The sequence below is a fragment of the Centroberyx affinis genome, unplaced genomic scaffold (assembly GCF_046629955.1).
Source record: "Centroberyx affinis isolate AG114_WGS23_722 - 3 ecotype Tasmania unplaced genomic scaffold, CSIRO-AGI_Caff_v1 ptg002636l_1, whole genome shotgun sequence".
Taxonomy (NCBI): domain Eukaryota; kingdom Metazoa; phylum Chordata; class Actinopteri; order Beryciformes; family Berycidae; genus Centroberyx; species Centroberyx affinis.
This window is the reverse complement of record NW_027280829.1, coordinates 36,325-58,523: the sequence shown is the minus strand read 5'-3', so window position 1 is coordinate 58,523 and position 22,199 is coordinate 36,325. Positions and strand designations below refer to the sequence as shown.

The 22,199-nt window shown below is 42.9% G+C and overlaps 2 protein-coding genes across 2 annotated transcripts in view; both read left to right on the top strand.

Moving 5' to 3' along the window:
- tdrd12 (tudor domain containing 12) overlaps positions 1 to 4,482 on the top strand; it is a 42,573-nt gene extending 38,091 nt beyond the window's left edge. Inside the window, exons 34-35 of the mRNA XM_071534945.1 lie at positions 3,427 to 3,499; positions 4,409 to 4,482. Of these exons, the coding sequence (XP_071391046.1) occupies positions 3,427 to 3,499; positions 4,409 to 4,482 (147 nt within the window). The remainder of the gene's footprint in view (positions 1 to 3,426; positions 3,500 to 4,408) is intronic.
- Positions 4,483 to 8,445: 3,963 nt separating this feature from the next.
- The window catches only part of LOC139657181 (ankyrin repeat domain-containing protein 27-like), a gene marked incomplete at its 3' end in the record, with an annotated part of 50,068 nt that continues 36,314 nt past the window's right edge, over positions 8,446 to 22,199 (top strand). The window contains 4 exon segments of the mRNA XM_071534941.1: positions 8,446 to 8,468; positions 10,051 to 10,181; positions 16,544 to 16,665; positions 21,404 to 21,514. Of these exon segments, the coding sequence (XP_071391042.1) occupies positions 8,446 to 8,468; positions 10,051 to 10,181; positions 16,544 to 16,665; positions 21,404 to 21,514 (387 nt within the window).

Below are 22,199 nucleotides of genomic sequence, written 5' to 3'. Positions count from 1 at the left end.
TAACGCACCTGCTGCATCACCTGCTGCTCACGCTTTGTGTTTATTTGGCTCACAGATTTCAATGGGAAGAAAATCCTCCTGTAGATAGAAGATGAGGTGTTGTGAAATATTCTGACACCTTTTTAAAAAAAAATCAAGGTAAAATAAAACTTTTATGAAATGCAGACAGACTGACAATCTGTAATCTTAATTAGTGTTTTTCTTTGGGTGGATCAGTAATGTTAAACTGAGAGTTAAAGTAATTTATAGTATTCCCATGGTGTCACATGCATTTCCTACCAATATGGTGCTTATTATTAACAGCTGCTAGGCTGACGATGATGGTGGTCATTGTCTGGAGGCGTCGATCAGCTTCACCCTTGGTTGCTTACAAGATGGAATCGGCGTCTTCGTCGAACTGGAGCCACTCCCTCTCCTTGTTAGCTTGGGGCCACTTGACCCGACGATATTCTGTTGCACTGCGTGGGTCTGGGGCTTGCGTCACCTGGAGGTTCTGGGCACTGTGGGGTGACTCCAGGCCTGGCTCCTCCTGCGCCTCACCAGGGGTAGTTCCTGAGCGCTGTGACACTTGCACCGTCTGCACGCATTTCATCTTGGCCTGGTGGATCTTCAGGCCACGCGGGTTCTTACACACCTTGCCGCAAACGCATTCCGTACTCGTCGTAATTCCATTGCCATGTGTCGTGTCCTTTGGTCCGTCCGGATGGGATGCTCATCCTCCCCCCTTCTCTGGCATCCCTGGGGGTATCTTTCCATAGGTTGATCTGTAGCTTGCTGTGGGTTCTTCCTCTCAGAAGATGCAGGTCGGGCTGCTAACCCTCACTGCCCCCTTGCCCCCTTGCCGTCTCTCCGGGCTGTCTGCTGTCTCTCCAGCTGTCACCACTCTGTTCTTGGTCATCAACCAGTCTGTTCCTGGTAGTCACTGGTTGTTCCAGACAGAAGCTTGTGACATACATCATCTTGTGATGCACCTGGACACACCATCAGTAATGTTACCTGGGGTCATTGGGTGTTTTGGGTCTTTCAACAATCAGACACCCTCGCCCAGGCTTCGGGATCAGCACCATGTCTGGCCTTAGCATCGTTGTGGCAACAGTTTCTGGGAACTTCAGTTGCTTCCCCAGGTCAACTTTCAGCTCCCAGTCTTATGCCATTGCTAGCAGGCCAGAGGAGGTGGCCCTGGCAGCTCATGTTAGCTTCTCTCCAGCCCTGACGAAAGACCTCTTGTCCTTCCTCTGTGCCTTGTCGTAGCGAGGTGTTATGCTGCTACCCAGGCCAGCCCTTCCACGAGACACTGCGCCCACCAGCACCCTGTGCCTTAGCCGTGACTCAGCGAAATCCACGGCCTCTGCTGCCCTCCACTTCCGTCCTGTCCTGACCTCGATACCAGCCTGAGAGACTTTTGGGTCGCAGGACTCTCGGTATTGCAGCACCTCCCTAGTACGGGTCACCATGAATTCTTCATTCAGGCTGCTGATGGGGAGCTTTAGCTTGTTGTTCTGCCCGTACAGGGCGATGCTGCTCACGCTCCGAAGTAGTCCCAGCCACTTCCGTAGGAACCTGCTGACCCTCCTCTCAAAGCCCTCGACTGTGGAGATCGGGACCTCATAGACCAAGAGGGGCCAGAGAATCCGTGGGAGGATGCCATGTTGGTATATCCAGGCCTTAAACTCGCCAGGTAGGCCTGACTTGTCCACTGCAGCTAGCCAGACTTCCAACTCTTGGTTGGTCGCTCGGATGGATGCTATGTCTCTCAGGCTGCAGTCAAACACCTTCCCCAGACTCTTCACTGGTTTCTCGGTGGTGGATGGTATCTGGGTGCTGCCAAGTGCGAAGCGGAACTTGTTGATGGCCTTTCCTTTCTTCAGCACCAGGGATCTGGACTTCACCGGCTTGAAGCTCATACGAGCTCAGGTGATCAGCTCCTCAAGGCCTTTCAGGATCCACCTGTTCCCTGGGACAGATGTTGCTGTCACAGTCAGGTCATCCATAAAGGTCCTAATGGGTGGCTGTCAAACATCGGACTTGGTGATGGGCCCTCTGCACTGAACCTCAGCAGACTTCACCAGCATGTTCATGGCGAGTGGAAAAGGATCACTGAAATGGTACATCCAGTAATAATTCCCTTCTCGAGCTTGTGCCACTCTGACGTTGTAGACCCAGCAGAGACTCTCAGACTGAAGCTGTTGTAGTAGTCCAAAATGAGGTCCCTGAACTTGCCTGGGATATGGTGCCGGTTCAGTGCCTCTTCGACCAGCTTGTGGGGTATGGACCCATAGGCGTTTGCGAGGTCCAGCCACAGCACAACCAGGTTCCCCCTTGTTCTCTCGGGCTTCCCTGATCAGCTGTGTGACCAAGCCTGTGTGCTCCAGACACCCCGGAACCTTCGGGATCCCTCCTTTCTGGACCAAGGTATCAGTGTCGGAGTTCCTCAGGAGGTAGTCTGTCAGGCGCCTGGCAACAATGCTGAAGAATATCTTCCCCTCAACACTGAGCAGCGAGATGGTTCTGAACTGATCAATGTTGTTAGACTCTTCCTCCTTTGGAATCCACATCCCTTCCGCATACCTCCACTGATGACCTTGCCCCTCCTCCAGATCACCTTCAGGATCCTCCAGAGCCTGTGGAGTAACAGAATACTATGAATAGGGACATTTTCATATAGATATTTTTTTTTGCTTTTTGTTACCTTCTATTGTCATTGTACGTTAATAATAGTAATAAGTTAATTTTTATATCACCATTCATACATAGAATGCAACTCAAAGTGCTTTACATAACATGCTGATTAAAACAATAAATGGATTAAAAACATTAAATGGATTAAAACCATTACATTAAATACAAAATTCAAAATCAAAAATATTCCAGCATAGGAAACCCTCTGCCAGGGACAGCGGCAAATCTAAAATGATCAACTCATAAAATGAGAAGCATATCCTGCGTATTACAGGCCGACCCGCTGCGTCTGCTTCAACCTGCAGCCATGAAAGATTTAACATTATGTCCATGAAAGCTTCCAGTTGCTGTCCCAGTCTTTACTGGGAAAAATCCTCTGCTGCACAGCAAGTGATACTTTGTACGTTTCCTTTACATCCAACTTTATTGCTTTATGAATAAAATGATAAAAAACAATCAGATAATAAAAATAGCTACCATTAGAATGGAACATATCCAACTGTAAAGAGATGATAAGCTCCATAAAATTGTTTTTCTAAAACTGCTTTGCATCCTGTAGAAATTTCCCTAATTTTGATTTGGAGGCTTTATGGGTGGGACTGCTGATAGGTGCATTTTTAATGGACTGCAGCCCATTTTCACTGATGCCTCCCATATTCTGTCTCATATTGAGTCTGTTTAGTACATATGAAGTATAACAGTATACAGCTGTGACAAACTTTTAAAGGTCAATATTTGGTTCCACAGAGTATTTTTGTGAGTTACGACCTGGAACACTTTGAGGAGGAAGAAGACCGGACACCAAACGGTAAGAACCACGGTCTTCACTGGAGACATGAAGGGCGTTTCAACTTTAAAATCACATCTCCTAAAAAGTAGAGGAAACAGAGAAATCCCTTCTGTTGTTAATTCACTAGATTTCTTTAACTGGGATAGTTTTTTTATTCATGTTTTGCAACATGATGCACTTTAAACCTGCAGTAATCCGACCCTCTAACCAGTCCTGAAGCTGATGTGTGCTGTGTGGAGATTGCATTGAGACATAATGATATAAACCAATATCCAGCTGTGTTGCTGTTTTCTCCTCTTTTCTGAAGCTTGTTGTCAGATTCTGCTCCTGAACGAAGCTCCTCCCCCTCCATTCAGCAGCTTTTGTTAAAACTATCTTGGCTCCTCCCCCTCCCATTCCTGAAAAAACTTCTCATAATGGCGGAATCGATGAAGCGAGCGGCTAAATTTGTTAAACTAGTAAAGTTGTTGAACTAGTAACTTTGTTAATCTAGTAAATTTGTCAACCTGGTAAAGTTCTTAATCTAGTAAATTTTTTAAACTAGCAAATTTGTTAATCTAGTAATTTTATTAATCTAGTAAATTTGTTTACTAGATTAATACATTTACTAGTTTAACAATTTTACTAGATTAACAAATTTACTAGTTTAACTAGTCAAATTGTTAAACTTGTTAAACTAGTAAACTTGCTACCTGCCTCTTCACTTGTCATTGTGGGTCATGTGACCTTCAGCAGACTGAGACCGGTAACCGGTGAGACTTCTCTGTAGGTACGGTTAGTTTAGCTGTTAGCCTTCATGCACGGCCCTTCGCTGGGTTAGGGCCTTTATTTACAAAGGTGTTGAGGTTGCTGTCGCCCTCTAGTGGGCGGAAAATCACTTATTGCAGCTTTAACAGGGTTGATGTGATCTGATCAGTGATGTCATGTTGTCTCCTGCAGGCGTTCGGTTTGTGGAGAACACAGGAGAAGACAGCTGCTACGTGGATTCAGACAGCGGCAGTGAGAGCGACTGAAGACGCATCATCATCATCATCATCATCATCATCATCATCATCATCATCATCACCACTCTCAGGTCACAGTTCCATCTGTCAGGCTGCTGTGACCTCTGACCCCTGGCCTCCTTACTGTTGCTTGTATTGTTGCTGATGTTTAAACTGAAGCTGATTCTGTCGATCTCTTTGGACGTCTCTCTGGATCTAGAGCTGAAAGATACAGACAAAAAATCGAATTGTGATTATTTGATATCATATATATATATTTGATTTGATAATATGTATTGCAATTTAAACTGCAATTCTAGTTTTTGTTGTCATACATTTTTTAGATCTTTGACATCTTTTTTTTTTTTTTTTTTTTTTTTTTTAAATCACTTTTCTTTAAATAATTTTAGTGAGCAGATTTGCTGAGTTTGAGTCTGATGAAGGTTTTGATTGTAAAACTCCTTGTTCACAAATCCAGTTTGGACCAAACTGAAGAAATTAACTGCAGACTCCGAGAAGTTCATTTTGCGTTTTTTTGTTTTTTGATTAATTGTTCAGCTCTATTATGGATAAGACTAGAATGTAGTGAGTGTTCTGAACCTGCAGGTCCGTTACTGTTGAATGTTCAACGCTGATCAAATTAATAAACATAGTTGATGCGCTTGTTCCTTAAAGGAATAGTTCAACCAAAATGAAAATTTTGTCTCTCTACTCACTGGGAGCCCTTCTTTAGAGTTCCAAAAAGGGCAAAAAAATGACCATAAAATTTCTCCAAACAGCTGTGCAGTATAATCCAAGTCTCCTGAAGCCAAACCGCGGCACTTTGAGTCCGGCGTTTACTCCGGTGTTTTCACTAAAACTGTTAAAGAAAAGCACCAAGACCCACAAACTGAATAATCCACTCAAAACGCCCCAGTGATCGGACCGCCCCACCGGACCTACCAAGTCCAAAAAATGTAAAAAAAAAAAAAAAAAAAAAGTAGGCGAGCGATTCTGAGGTGGAAACAAATGTAAACGCAGGCGGAGGGCCGGGCAGAGTGAGGCGTTAAAGAGGAAGGCCGCCCTCTGTCTGTGGTGAAGTATCTGTCTACTGATCAGAGGCAGAAAGAAGCAGCTTGATGTTAATTAGCCACGCCCCCTTTCCTCTACAACACACAGGGCTTAAACACCTCTGGCCAGGTGCTGGATTTCCGGCATATGGACGTTTTAGATCCACAAACTATTTTCGACAAAACAAAAACAAAAAAACTCGCTCCATGTGGGTTTTTGTTTTTGATGCGTTTTATCCAATCATATTCAGCAAAGCAATATTTTACAATTAGCAATGGAATGCGAGCAAGCTACTTTCTATCACAGTGTAGCACAGCTGAAATATGAAAACGGAAGTTTATGAAAGCCCCCCCCCCCCCCCTCCCCCTTTTATCAGTCAGGAACATTTTAGGCTCAGAATGTTTTTTTGCTTTAAGCCCTGAATGTAACATCTATGGAAGTTTGGATCTAAAACCTGAACCTGGAGATTTGAAAGCAAACTGAGTGTCTTGATGTGAATGAGACAAATCACTCTGGTGCTTTTGTTGCAAAAGACAAAGCAGTTGTGTCTCTTTCTTGTCTGTTTTCTGGTTCAAGTGTTGGATCAGACTCCAGCTGTGTTTTACAGCTGATCCAAACTGCCTCTGATCACACAGACAGATTTTGCCGTTGGAAATGGGCGGCGCTCCCCCAGGTTCAGACAGGAGATCAATAATCAGTAATGATAAGTGCTGATGGTGAAAGTGTGCAGCAGGGAGTTCAGACTGCAGACTGTCAGGAGAGCAGAGTCTGAGAATAATGAAGATATAAAAGTTTTATTTCTGTAAAGTTTGTGGCTTATGGAGTGAAACTGACCGCAATTTAGAGTTTACAGTTTATATTGTTTATCTGGGAAGTTTGAGGCATTTCTGTTCACAATTAATGGGTCAGTTTTTTCTGTTTAATAAACTACAGCCAACTTCATGATTCCTGTACTTTTTTTATTTATACACTCTGTCAACAGTCTGAGGACTCCTAGCTTTGGAAAATACTTAATGAATCAGCATGTTTTCTCTGTCGGCTTCCAATAACTTAACCCCATTAAAGACTAACTAGGTTTAGATTGAGAAAAAACAAATCCTACATGTAAATATTAATGATGAAAACAGTAAAAGTTAACAAAAGAATTGCAGCCATTTTTTTTCCCTTGCGTCTTCACTGAAAAACAACAGAAAATCAAATGGTACATCGATAGTTCAGAAAAGGCGAGGTGCCCCAGACTTTTGACAGGTGTGTATATATATGTTTATTTTTTTATCAGAAACCATGAGGATTGTTGTGGAACGTTCTTTATGAATGGCTGTGTGTGTGTAAACTTGTGTTGTGTATAAAATGTAGTTTAAAGCTGCTGTAGGTTGGTTTTATTTGCTGAAAGGTGCTGAAAGTAATAAATGAGATAATCTGGCAGAATCGCAAAATTGATCGCAGCTCAGCGGTCCGGGGTTCAAATCCCCCCCCAACCCCCTAAAATCTTTCTTCACTAGACTATTATTTTTTTAAATCATAAAAACAAATCTAAAAAATGACAGCGTTGTTGCTTTGCAGTTTGTTTTCAAAGTCCATTTTGTGGCCGGTTGTCGGACCAATTGTTTCCTCTCAAGTGTGACGTCATTTTTTGGCCCTAAGAAGTGACTCTGGCCCCGCCCCCTTTCAGCCCAATGTGAAAACAGATAGAGGTGTAAATGTAAAGCTCTGTGTGACTCTGGTAGAGTCTTGGGTTGTGTCTCTTCCTCCATGATAAAACCCCCAAATCAGTGATTCTGTGATCTGTTGCTCTGGTAGAGGAGACTGGAGAATAGTGTTTTTGGCTGGACCGCGACAGTGGGGCCAGTCCTATAAACGCGAATGTGTGTGAGCGACTGGCTGAGTGATGAAGTTCCACCATCGGTCGGCCGTGGCACACCCATACAAGGTCCAGCCATATACTAGGTTTTGACCTAGTCTTGTTTTCTCTCCCCATTCACTGCCATTGTCTGGAGGAACAGTCTGAAAATCTCTTCTAGCACATAAAGGAACGCCGACAAAGCGGATTCTGACATTATATCCCGTCCAGGAAGATACACAACCAAGACACGACAGGGTCAGCAGCACTTCAGCTCCGTCCGGTCACACTGACCGGTTCTGCTGTCAGGTTCCTCTGGTCTGCAGTTCTTTATTCGTTGAGGCGTTTCTGATGAAAACGAGCACAGATCCTTCAGACCCACAGCATGTGTTCAGTTCAGTTCAGTGACATGATGTGATGTGACATCAGGCGCGTTAGAGATCGATTTACATTCATTTCTATACATTGACCAACTTTTGATTTTGTGCTTCTGTATGGGAAAGACTGCATCTCTTAGCCACAGACGCCCTCTAGAGGCCAACTGACGAAGTGCTGACTGACTGACTGACTGACCTGAAGTTGCCTCATGATGTCCTCGGCTGCTCCGTGGGAAAAATAAATCTCTAGTCAGACTGAGCTTGGCATTCAGCATCTCATAGGATAACACAACATCCATCATGGCTGTTAGCTAAATATAGGATACTAGTCCAGACCCGGGGATGCACGCGCCACATGCAGACTTGCCAAAAATGCTCATAAACAGCATAAATTTGGGAAAATTGAAAAATCGGCTTTGTCAGTCCCTGCCTATGCCAATGCTCAATGCCCATGTGCAGTTTCAGATTTATTGACCAAACCACTGAGGAGCAAAATGGATGCAGACAGACAGAGTTTTCCTCATTTTATAGTAATATAGGATATATTTTTAATTCAATAATGTGTTAAAATATGTAATAACTTCATCATACGTCATTTCTACTTACATTATTTCACCCATTTTAAGAACAGAATGATTGCCAAAAATGATCCAAAAATCCTGTTCATTTTCACCATACGCAGAAAAAATAAATAAAAAGGATTGGAATATAATCTGAAAGCCTGAAATGACGTCAACACCTGAGAGGATGTTGGTCTGCTGTCTCACCTGCTGCAGCTTTAAACACACTGTGCTTCACTGTCAGCCTCTTCTGTTTTACTTGTAATAATTTGCTTATTGGTAGCTGGAAATCCAATTAAAAGAGCCAATTATTTGTTCAATCAATCCAGACATGTCGGTCATTTGTTGCTCATCATACAAACGCCTCAGGCAACAAACATTCACTTCCACATTCACTGTTTTCACTGGTTTCAAGTATGATTTAATATCCACCAATGAAATCTCAGTAATTTTTCACGTCACGTGTTTAAATGATTTATAATCATCTGTACTGACTGAAGTTCACATTAGCGTCAGAGTCAGTTTAGCACCACAGATGCAGTCATAACATTCCCACTGAGCCTGAACACAGTGAGGAGGCTCCATGTTCCAACATGTCCGCCTCCATCTGTCATGTGTTCTGTTGAGCTTCATGTTCTCTCAGGTCAGAACAGACTGACATGTTTCCCTTCTTACTGCCTCACTGCAGCTCTTATCACTTGTGGGGGACGTTGTTTATTGTTTATTGTATTTATTGTTTAGTGCTCAGGTCGCTGTGTTGAGTTTCCTTCTCTCCCAGCATGCTCTCCTGCCAGATGACTTTACTGCTTCTTCACCCAAAACCAAAGGTAGAAGTTGAACTACTTACTACAAGTCAACCTGCTGGCATCTACGGAAGAGGATTAGGGCCACGTGAAAAATGTATTTGAGTTCTGAGTTTAAAATCTCAGAATTCTGAGTTTAAAGTCAGAATTCTGAGATTAAATTCAGAATTATGAGATTAAAGTCAGAATTCTGAGTTTAAAGTCAGAATTCTGAGATTAAAGTCAGAATTCTGAGATTAAATTCAGAATTATGAGATTAAAGTCAGAATTATGAGATTAAAGTCAGAATTATGAGATTAAAGTCAGAATTCTGAGTTTAAAGTCAGAATTATGAGATTAAAGTCAGAATTATGAGATTAAAGTCAGAATTTTGAGATTAAATTCAGAATTATGAGTTTTAAATCAGAATTGTGAGAATAAAGTTCTGACTTTTTTCTCAGAATTCTGACTTTAAACTCAGAACTCAAATACATCTTTCACATGTGGCCCTATCTGAGCAGATGTTCAGTGTAATCTTTCTTTAATGAAAACAATATATCATTCAGCATACAGTAGCCTGGAATAATAATGTTCTCCATTTCTTCCCGTAGGTGAAGAGTTTTCTCTGCCCAGGATCTAGATATTATTTTCATGAAAACCTGGTCAACTTTATTTTTGTCCAATAATGAAGTTATTTTAGAGCTGGTTTGCCTCCACCTGAACACACGGCCACTAGTGAGCAGTGTGAACCAATTCTTACAGTTTGGTTTGACTTGCTTGGTGGATCACTTGTCACCCAGTAGATCCTAACGATTCCTAAAAGGTTGTTTGTTCTACTACGTATCTATCTTTGCCGATAACCAAGACTATTCAATTGGCAGGTTTCTGAATGGAGTTTGATGTTTTCTGCATTCAACAGAACGGCACGGATCGGGGTTTCTTTTGACAGCTCAGATTACGTGTTTCATCACTGGTGTCTGGCAACCCAGACCAAAGGCTGAGCTAGTGCTGCTGGTTAGCAGCTGGTCGGTTAGAGGTAAACAGCTCAGATCCGTCGTGTCATGTTCCGTGTTGCTGCCATGCCGAACCTGGACGAGCTGCGGGCCTGACTGCTGGACAGGTGAGTCTCACCTCGCTGCCTGTGTTATCTGTCTGCTTCTCTGTTGACGGGCTGCAGGTCTGTAACGATAGATAACACCGGCTCTAGCTAACAGAGCTAACGCTAACTGACAGGCTAAAGTTCGTGTCCCTAGCTAACACCAGTCCTGTTGGTGCGTTTTATCAGGAAGCAAGCTCGTTAGCTAGCAAGCTAATTTTAAAACTAATAGTTCCGCTGTCCGGTTTGACTGAGTCACGTTAGAAGCTAAAATAGCTGCCAAGTGAACAGTTAATATAACGATATAACATTAGTTGTAGTATGTAAACGCAAACCTGCTGCTGTGTCACAGCTTAAATATCAGTGCTGCAATATTAGTACATCTAAATTCAAGTAACGGTTAATTTAAATATTACCAATCTAGCCAAAAACTACCACTTACACCGCTACTTATGTGTCAGTTAGCAGCCACTTTGTTCAGATACTGTTCAAGAACAAACTAACCAGAAGCATAACGGTTCAGTAACGTTATTGTTATCGATAACAAATCAGAGATGGCTAACAGCGTCTCTTATCTGTTCAGACATTACTGTGGTGTTAATGGCCGAGGGTATCAATCTATTAGCCAGTTTTGCTCAACAAAACAAACGCACATAATCCCAGCTAGAGAGAACGTCACACCAATATCCATTCAAAAACCTGCAATTTAATGTTGCCTTGCTCATCGATAAAGGTGCATACCCGGAACAACGTGATTCAAGAGCTTTGTACAAATCGTTAGGATCCACTGTTCAATTCGGCACAGGTCCAGTTCACCAGGCAGCTGTTATTTCAGTGAATATCGAAGTTTTAGAATCGGTTCCCCTCTCCCACCGTGTTATCCCAACAAAACAAACCATGCAGGGTCAGCGAGCATCAGGTCTATTAGCTGAGCTTTTATTGAGCAGCCTTGGTCCAGGTCCACAGAGTCAGAAGAGCTGAAGATTCAAACTGAAAGCGTAATGCCATTATTGGCATATTACATACTTATGTAGCACTTTTCACAGGCTTTTATGGGTAGAAATATTTGCTACAAAAAAGTCTTGAAAAACAATTTATGACAAATTCTTCTTTAAATATAGTGTTATAGCTGAAAACAACATATGCTTGTCAATAACAGGCTGGATCTAACTGACATGAGTGTAGAGCAGGTGGGAGGATTTCTGTCTCATTTTTAACTTTCTTCCCTAATTTACCTCTAATTAATCTCCCTCAGATCCTACATTTTAACTTAATACGATATGTAGTTGGATCAGTGATAGAAGCCTTGCCTTCACTCGTGAAGTAAATTAATCAGGTGGAAGGCGCTTCATCCAGTAAAGTCTGAATATACCATGTAAAGTTGCCCATATTTTCCACTGCAGTTTAATTTCTCTCAGAATGAGTCTGGATGGTTTTGGGGAATTCATGTTGAGTCATGTGCTGAGCCGGAGGAGCAGGCTGATGGTCACGTTCTGCATGTGAAGCCTCCAGTCAGCTGAGAGATTCTCATTGATCAGAGAAACCAGAAGGCAGAATGTAGATTTATCACATCAGCAGATCTGGATCCTTCCTCTAAAAACCCTTCTGTCTCCTTACTTTATTTCTTCTTCCAGCAAGCTCTAGGACTGCAATAATATGTTCAATACATTTGAAAAACGTATGTAATGTGTTTTTTTTTTTTTATCAAAACCATTTCCATTTTTGAGTAATCTTAATAATGAGATTTGCCTCTGATGGTCTCCATAGTCGATCTGCCATTAACTTAGAGAAGAAGAAGAACAGCTTCCATGGATTTGTTCAGAGTCGTACTAAATACAATTCACTAAATACAGTTAACTTCATTCGACATGTTTCTATTTGATATTTATTTTTTATTTGTTATAATTGTTACATTTTGAAAAGCATCATACTTGTGTTAATTTGACAGATTGCACCGTGGGAAACATGTTGGAAAAAATGTTTATTATTGATCATAGATTATTTGAATATTAGATGTGATTTGATAGATTATTTTAGAGTGAAAGGTATTGATAGTTGCAGCTCCACTGTGGTCACATGAGTGTTGTGACCTCTGACCCTTCACCTCCTCACTGTTACACACGGTTGTGTGTAATGTTGCTGATCTGAGACCTGTGAGCTGCTGTGGATAAGAGCGTCAGCTGTGTGAGTCTAATCTGAGTGCGGTGTGACGCTGTTCAGCCTGAGCGGGACGGACATTCCTTCTGTGAGCCGCCGGGTCACGAGGAGCGGCGAGGAGCGGAGCGCCGGGTCACATGACCCACTCTGCAGTTTCACCCAGTGAGGCTGAAGAGGCTGAACCGGTTCCTGGTCCGGTCCGGTTCGGTCCGGACTGCAGCCTGCTGGACCTGAAGCTGCTCCCAGCTGAGCAAGCAGGGAGGAGATCAGATCTTGCTTTAGATTATTTTTTGGGTATTTTTGCAGTTATTTGATAGGTGACAGTAGAGCTGTGGTGTTTCTGACCGGGATGCATAGGCGGATTATGAGACAAAGGGCCCCTGGGCACAGATACCTACTAAGCCCCCCCACACACACACACACACACATACACACACACACACATACACACATACACACACACACACACACAGTGTAGTAGTATAGCAGAGCCAGTCGCACAATATCACCTGAATCTCAGCTCAGAATTGACACACTCAAAGCCAACAGCACCTTAGAAAAACACTTATCTGAATATAATTTGTAACAAGTGATGTTGCAAATTAAATAGCAGGTAAACCTCTGAAGACTAAGCGAATCATGAAATATTCTTACCAACACACCTGTTAATCTAGCAAGCATGGACATGAAAGTGGAAGCCCTAACCCAAATTCATTTTCAAAACAGTTTTTTAAATACAAAAGTGAGATGAACATAAAAAACTATTGTATGCCCTCATTGCGTATATAATATTGCTATGCCTATTATCTTTTTTGTTATTGCATTTATGGGAGATGAAACTAAATAAACAATTACAAAGGAATTACAAGGTGCAAACACACATTATTCTAGGCCTAAAAAACATATTTCAAAGGTCAACATACCTCTGATTGCCTGTAATGCCCCAAAATCTACTGTCTGGCCACACAGCAGCTGCATGGTGTGAGTCAGTGGACCTACTGACAGATCAGCATTTTGGGGTCTTCATAAACCTTGACTTTACATTACGAGGCCTTTGGACAATGATGCAGAGCTTTCCTGCTAAAGCTCTATAGATAAACTGAGGGGAACACTCACTGTGACAGAGCCATGTGACACCTTCAAATAATGTTTAGGTTATTACAGGGGGAATTGTGGGGCTTTGGTGTTGATATAAATGACAAAGCCCTTTGATGGTGGGGCAGTAAATGTAAAGTTAGTGACAGCATCATCATGTATCAGGCTCTGGCTCAGGGGCCCCCTGAGCTCTTAGGCCCCTGGGCCTGTGCCCGGTGGGCGTAGTTTTGGTTTCGAGACCCAGGAGGATCACTCCTGAACCGGGTGGATGGATGGATGGATGGATGGATAGATGGATGGATAGATGGATGGATAGGTTTGTTGGTTTTTTGGATTGTTGGTGCGTTCCTACTTTCTAAACAAAGGGTGAGGGTCTCTTCATGTTGGGCACACAGTCCTCACCATGTGCTGCAGCTGATTGGTTGACAGCATACTGACCTGCTGTCTTGTCAGTTGGTTTGGTGGAGGAGAACACATCCTGCTGAGATCCTCAGACAGACAGGAGATCCTCTCTGGTCCAGACATCATCTGCTCCAGGTGAACCACAGGACTGTTGATCCTTTGTGCCGCTTGTCATGTCTGGACCTGCTGAAGGGAGACGCCATCGACAGCCAGTGTCCCTGTGACCTCACAGCCGGGCCAGAATTTAGATGCAGTCGGATGAATAGAGAGGAAACACTGATGATGTTCCTCAGCAGAAGACGGAAACATTTTGGGCAATCTCTTCTGATTGGAGGTGGAACACAGTGTGGTCAGGTTTCATTTAGTTTTAACAAGTTCTGCACATTTCATTGAGCTACTCTGAAGTGTGTGTGGATGTGTGTGTGTGTGTGTGTGGGAGAGAGAGGAAGGGCATTGTGAAGCTGCACTGTGTTTTATAGTATTTCATGGTTTCATGCTCTGTGTTTGGTCCTGACTCACATCCCGTCTGGCTGCAGCTGGTCCAGAGAAACGGCCTGCAGCGGTTTGGTTTAGTTAAACTGTCTGGGTCTCTGTCAGGTGAAAGAAGAATTCCCCTCAATCTGCAGGAGCTGCAGATAGTGAAGGAATGTTTACATCAGCTGGATCAGTGATGATTAATGAGTTCCCAGTAAGAAGATGTGTTGAAATCCTGTGGAGCTGAGTCAGAGACAGTGTTGATGTTCAGAGAGAGGAACAAACAAGCAAATCTCCGCTCACTGTTCCCAAGAGATCTTATGATTTCTGCCCATTTCCAAATTCCTAATGATTTTATGGCTTAACCCTGAAATAGAGGCTGAATCGGATCATTAATAAATTTCGGCTCATCAATCAAAGGAGGTCAGCAGCTGAGACTGAAGCTTCCAGACAAAAGTCTCTTTCAGTCTCTTTGTTTTGCAGATTCTCTGATCTGTAGATTCTTGTCTTCATTCCAGCTGCTTATTGAAGACCATGTTTTATTAAAATGAGATTATTGAAGATGACCTCAAGATTGAAGCTACAATGCAGCTTTTCTCTTTGAAGCAGGAAGTGTCTTGTTAGTCCCGCCCTCCCCTCCACCTGTCAGTCATCTTGATGATGTCATCAGCGTAAAGCCTCCACAGCCGACTGGATGCTGATGTTCACCGTGTTTCTGAACGTTTCCCTTCGGTCTTCTTTGTTTTCCTATTCTTTTTCTCCATTGTTGTTGTTGTTGTTGTTGTTGTTGTTGTTGTGACTTCCTGCTCTGCGGCCGCTCGCCACAACCGGCTTGCCGCTGGCCCCGCCCACAAGACACGCCCACAGATAGTGATTCTTCACCACTGAAGAGACAAACAGGGGATTTAGGTCACAGACTGAAAATGGAGGAAAATTATTTCTAGCGAATTTCCAGAATTCTCCAACATTTCTGAAGTTGTATAGAGCAGAGATTCTCAACCCTAGTTTAGTCCACATTAGAGCCACGGACCCCCATTTGATGAGATTTTGTCTCTTGGACCCAAATCTGAGAATATTTTTATTGTCAAATTTGATTTTGTCCAGATCTCCATGACTCTGTATTGTAGGTAGAGAGATAACAGAGAAACTATGATCAGAACTGTCATTCTGCTACATTCTCTAATTGTGTTCACTGAAGTTTAACAATTCATCAGTTTGCTGGGGACCCCTTGGAACCCCCTCAAGGACCCCTGGTGGTCCCCGGACCCCACGTTGAGAACCACTGGTATAGAGACGTTGGTAGGAAAAACTCTCTTCTCCTGGAGGCTTCTGTCTGTGTGTCTGACCCGCCGGACGCAGCAGCTGACATCGGCCCTCTGACCGCTGGATGTTATGTTTCCAGTTTCCTCGGTACAGACGACATCCTGCAAGATAACGAGCGAGGAGCGGCACAGCAGCTTCCCCAAACAGTCAGTCAGTCAGTCAGTCAGGAGAAAAGTCCAGCAGTCTGGAGTCCAGCTGAGCAGCAGCAGGATCCTGAAACCTTCATTATAGATTCTTCACTTATTTACATGCTGTACATAGTTTAACCCGTTTTTGTCTTTGCTGTATCCTGTTTCTGCCACTGCAACACCACAGTTTGCCCGTGGGAATGATTAAAGCTTCACTAGGGCTGGACGATAATTCAATATTATCGTTTATCGTCTTTCAGTGGGATTATATTGTGATGATGTGGTGATTTTGGGATATCGAGACGCACAATTCTGCTGTCTGAACTGATGAGAACAAGATCATTTTATTCAGACAAAATGAAGTATGGTCGGAATATTATGTGAAAATTTCAGTTTAGTTTGACATGACACCAAACATTACCATTCGGTTTAATATGATGAACATTCATTTGATTATTTAACGTGATTTCGCTTATGTGAGCCATATCGTCATATATATTATTTGAAAAAAATCCTTATGATTATCGTGATATTGATTTCAACCATATCGCCCAGCCCTAGCTTCATCTAAACTAATCTAGTTCAGACACATTTGATTTATACCAAACATGTCTTCCTCCCTCTCCTCCTCCTCCTCCTCTCTCTCTTTTCCTCCTCCTCCTCCTCCTCCTCTTCCTGCTCCTCCTCCTCCTCTTCCTCCTCCTCCTCCTCCTCCTCTCTCTCTCTTCCTCCTCCTCCTCTCTCTCTCTTCCTCTTCCTCCTCCTCTCTCTCTCTCTCTTCCTCCTCCTCCTCCTCCACTCTGTCAGGATCCAGACTCCAGCTCCTTATGGCTGTATATGATGAGAACATCCTGAAGAACCCGTTCTACCTGGCGTTGGAGCGGCAGAGACCGGACCTGTGCAGCCGAGTGGCCGAGCTGCACGGCATCGTGAGTCACAGCCCAGCTTTACTTTTAACACCGGCTTCCTTCCTACACAGGTGTGGGAAGTCTGGAAATGTATGGTGAAAGGATTTGGTGAGTTCCAGGTCTTCAACAGTCTGGAAAATGCACAAAAAAGTTTGGAAAAATACGGAAAAACATTGAGCTGTCCCAGTACAACTACAGATACTTTCTGTGGTTTTAGACCTCATCATCTCACAGGTTGTGATGTTTGAAGAATAAATCTTCATCTGTACAGTGATATGGTCAGTAGGTGGAGTCAGTAGAGTGATATGGTCAGTAGGTGGAGTCAGTAGGTGGAGTCAGTAGAGTGATATGGTCAGTAGGTGGAGTCAGTAGAGTGATATGGTCAGTAGGAGGAGTCAGTAGAGTGATATGGTCAGTAGGTGGAGTCAGTAGAGTGATATGGTCAGTAGGTGGAGTCAGTAGAGTGATATGGTCAATAGTTGGAGTCAGTAGAGTGATATGGTCAGTAGGTGGAGTCAGTAGAGTGATATGGTCAGTAGGTGGAGTCAGTAGGTGGAGTCAGTAGAGTGATATGGTCAGTAGGTGGAGTCAGTAGGTGGAGTCAGTAGAGTGATATGGTCAGTAGGTGGAGTCAGTAGGTGGAGTCAGTAGAGTGATATGGTAAGTAGGTGGAGTCAGTAGGTGGAGTCAGTAGAGTGATATGGTCAGTAGGTGGAGTCAGTAGAGTGATATGGTCAGTAGGTGGAGTCAGTAGAGTGATATGGTCAGTAGGTGGAGTCAGTAGAGTGATATGGTCAGTAGGAGGAGTCAGTAGAGTGATATGGTCAGTAGGTGGAGTCAGTAGGTGGAGTCAGTAGAGTGATATGGTCAGTAGGTGGAGTCAGTAGGTGGAGTCAGTAGGTGGAGTCAGTAGAGTGATATGGTCAGTAGGTGGAGTCAGTAGAGTGATATGGTCAGTAGGTGGAGTCAGTAGGTGGAGTCAGTAGAGTGATATGGTCAGTAGGTGGAGTCAGTAGGTGGAGTCAGTAGAGTGATATGGTCAGTAGGTGGAGTCAGTAGGTGGAGTCAGTAGGTGGAGTCAGTAGAGTGATATGGTCAGTAGGTGGAGTCAGTAGAGTGATATGGTCAGTAGGTGGAGTCAGTAGGTGGAGTCAGTAGGTGGAGTCAGTAGAGTGATATGGTCAGTAGGTGGAGTCAGTAGAGTGATATGGTCAGTAGGTGGAGTCAGTAGAGTGATATGGTCAGTAGGAGGAGTCAGTAGAGTGATATGGTCAGTAGAGTGATATGGCCAGTAGCAGGAGTCAGTAGAGTGATATGGTCAGTAGGAGGAGTCAGTAGAGTGATATGGTCAGTAGGTGGAGTCAGTAGGTGGAGTCAGTAGGTGGAGTCAGTAGAGTGATATGGTCAGTAGGTGGAGTCAGTAGGTGGAGTCAGTAGAGTGATATGGTCAGTAGGAGGAGTCAGTAGAGTGATATGGTCAGTAGGAGGAGTCAGTAGAGTGATATGGTCAGTAGGTGGAGTCAGTAGAGTGATATGGTCAGTAGGTGGAGTCAGTAGAGTGATATGGTCAGTAGGTGGAGTCAATAGAGTGATATGGTCAGTAGGTGGAGTCAGTAGAGTGATATGGTCAGTAGGAGGAGTCAGTAGATTGATATGGTCAGTAGGTGGAGTCAATAGAGTGATATGGTCATAGGGTTGCAAAATTCCGGGAATTTTCAAAGTTGGAAACTTTCCATGGGAATTAACGGGAATTTATGGGAATTAACGGGAATTTATGGGAATAAACGGGAATAAACCAGGAATTTACTAAATTGAAGGTATGCTCTTCATAGGGAACTTAAATATAGTTGGGGAAAATATATTTTAGCATAATCCTGACTAAAACAACCAGATATCATGCAAGTACAGTTGAATATCTATGCTATTCCTCAATCACATGCACACATAGCACACTGCTTACTGCAGGGCTATTGAGACCACGCCCCCTACATGCACTGTGCATTCCTGTGCATTTTTATTAATTTTTGAATGGGTTGGGTCGGGGGGATGAGTAATATTTAACTCAACATTCATGTTTTTGTTCTTCAATGAAAGAATTGATTGTTCAATAAAATATTTAACACTTGATAAAGTTCTACTTACAAATAAATCTGTTTTAATTGTATTATTTTGGATGGATGTCTGCTTATAACAAAACAAATATTTATGCTTGGATATGATACCTTTCCATTAAATTACCCTCAATTCCCAGTTAATTCCCATAAATTCCCATTAATTCCCATTAATTCCCATTAATTCCCATAATTCCCATGGAAAGTTTCCAATTTGGAATATTTCCAAAATTCCCCAGCTTAATTTCCCATGGAAATTTACCGGAAACTTTCCGGAAATTTACCGGAAATTTTCCACCCCTTTGCAACCCTATATGGTCAGTAGGAGGAGTCAGTAGATTGATATGGTCAGTAGGTGGAGTCAATAGAGTGATATGGTCAGTAGGTGGAGTCAGTAGAGTGATATGGTCAGTAGGAGGAGTCAGTAGATTGATATGGTCAGTAGGTGGAGTCAATAGAGTGATATGGTCAGTAGGTGGAGTCAGTAGATTGATATGGTCAGTAGGTGGAGTCAGTAGAGTGATATGGTCAGTAGGAGGAGTCAGTAGAGTGATATGGTCAGTAGGTGGAGTCAGTAGAGTGATATGGTCAGTAGGTGGAGTCAGTAGATTGATATGGTCAGTAGGTGGAGTCAGTAGAGTGATATGGTCAGTAGGTGGAGTCAGTAGATTGATATGGTCAGTAGGAGGAGTCAGTAGAGTGATATGGTCAGTAGGTGGAGTCAATAGAGTGATATGGTCAGTAGGTGGAGTCAGTAGAGTGATATGGTCAGTATCAGAATCTGTTGGATTAACTCTTGTTAGAGGACTGAGACTCTTGCTGCTGTTATTTGGTGGCACCAGAGGTCAAAGGTCACCGTTCACCTGGACAAACCAACCAACTGAAGGAGGAAACACTGCAGAGTTCAGAGAAAGTGCTCAGAACATGCTAATGAGAACACACACCAACTGATTTCACTGATCAACACCTTCAACCAGAGAGGAGGAACTGATCAGTGAGACCAGCTGCTGTATTGATCAGCTGCTGTATTGATCACCTCTGCTGCCTCAGTCATTACAGTCAGAGAGACTACAGCTCAGTGCGCTACACTCAACTTCATTTCAAAGTGAAGCTGAGTGTTTGGCTGTCAGTCCAGATCCGGTCTGTGGTCTGGTCAGTTGATCCGGAGCGGTCTGTGGTCTCTGCTCGCTCTCTCAGGTTGTCTCAGCTGCTCAGTGTGGATTGAAGAAGTGAAAGTGGCAGAGCTGCTGGCAGGTTCAGAGGAAGTTGTTTGTTTTTAGGCAAGGCCGGGGTTTCACTCCCTGTTTGATCAGTTCATTTAGTCTTCAAGGCTAAATTGAATTGTGGAGGTCGACCTTTAAAACAACTATAAATTCAATAGTCTTACTATAAGAACGAGCCATATGTATTATTAATAAGGCTGGATTTAATGATTTTGGTATATTATAAAATAATGCAAATAATGTTTAGAGCTAAAACAAAGTCACTCCCAGACTGTGCACAAAGGTTTTTTCAATGCAGGAGTGCAAATATGATTTGAGAAATGTTTGTAAGTTTACCGTACGAAAAGCTAAAGAAGGGATTAAAAGGAGATGTATTTCTAATGTTGGGGTGGAACAATGCTAATATAAATTTAAAAATGTGTAACTCGCTTTTGGTTTTCAAAAGAATGGTTTATAAAGCTATTTTTGAGGGTTACAAGTGTGAATGATTTTTTATTTTATCATTATTTTTTTATATCTGGAGGGCTTAAATTGATAAGAATGTAGGATAGGCATATATAAGCATTATGCCTCTGCCTTTTCAGTCACTACTTAATACATAGATTGTTGATTTTGTTTATACTGTCTAGACTGCTGATACTTATTGTACATTAGATTGTATATTGTGTATATTGTATATACTGTTTATACTTATTGTATTGTGTGTGATGACTGAATGAAATACTACTACTACTACTTCAGTCAGCTGAAACCCTTCACACTAGTCCAGCCTGATGGGAGGTGGGACGTCCCGCAGCCCAGTACAGCTGAGCAGATGAGAATCAGATGTTTGAATGTAGGTCAGAAGCTGCTCTGACTCATCCAGACTGAGCTGCTGGAAACTCAGATGATCTGAACACTGGAAACACAGCAGGGAAGAGAAAATACTCCTAAAACTGACTGAATGGATGAGGGCTGCTAATACTCTTATCACAGCTGAATAGTGACCTGGGAAGTCAGTACGAGTTACAAAAGGCACAGAATACAATATAATACACACTGAAACACCCTGCATAACATAAATAAACCATGAATAAATAATCGATTAATGGTTTTAGTCATTTATCAGTAAAAATCCCAAACATTTTCTGGTTCCAGCTTCTCAGATTTGCTGCTTTTCTGTTTCATCTCTTTATTAAATGAATCTTTCTGTCTTCTGTCTGCTGCTCAGACTGAGGGAGAAACCTGAAGAATCACTTTGGACTCTGAACTGAGACGGACATTTGTGATTATTTTGACATTTTAGAGACTGAATGATTAATCAATTAATCTAAAAAATAATCGATAGTTAACAGTAATGAAAATAAGCGTTAGTTGCATGAACCTGCATGTTAGACTCCTGGGTTACTGCTGGGAAAGTATTGATTCTGGTTTTGGTTCTTGCAGGTTCTGGTTCCTTGCTGTGGAAGTTTGACCCTCAGCTCCTTCACTGACTCCCAGTTTGAGAGCTATGTGCTGCAGCCGGTGGAGGAGGGATACCAGACTGTGGATGGAAAGGTGAGAACCAGACAGGAACCAGACAGGAACCAGGCAGGAACCAGGCAGGAACCAGGCAGGAACCAGGCAGGAACCAGACAGGAACCAGGCAGGAACCAGGCAGGAACCAGGCAGGAACGAGGCAGGAACGAGGCAGGAACGAGGCAGGAACCAGACAGGAACCAGACAGGAACCAGACAGGAACCAGACTGGAACCAGACTGGAACCAGACTGGAACCAGACAGGAACTAGGCAGGAACCAGACAGGAACCAGACAGGAACCAGACAGGAACTAGGCAGGAACCAGACAGGAACCAGACTGGAACCAGGCAGCAGTTCATTACATTCACTTTAATCACAGTCCAGTAGATGTACAGGAGTCAGTGTCTGTGACAGCTGACATGGTGCAGAGTACAGACCGACACCTGGTCCAGGACGACCTACAGGCTGTCCTGAAGTCTAATAATAATAATAAACTTTATTTATATAGCACCTTTCATACAAGAAATGCAGCTCAACGTGCTTTACAACAAAGAAATGACATGACAGTGCTTCACATAAAACTTGATAATAGCGAAAATAAGATAAAGATGAGAATAGAATACATAGAATGCATCTTCACATGAAAATAGACATAGAATGAGCATAGAAACAGGGATAGAATGCCATAATTAATGTAAAATAAGATGGAGAATAAAACCCACTT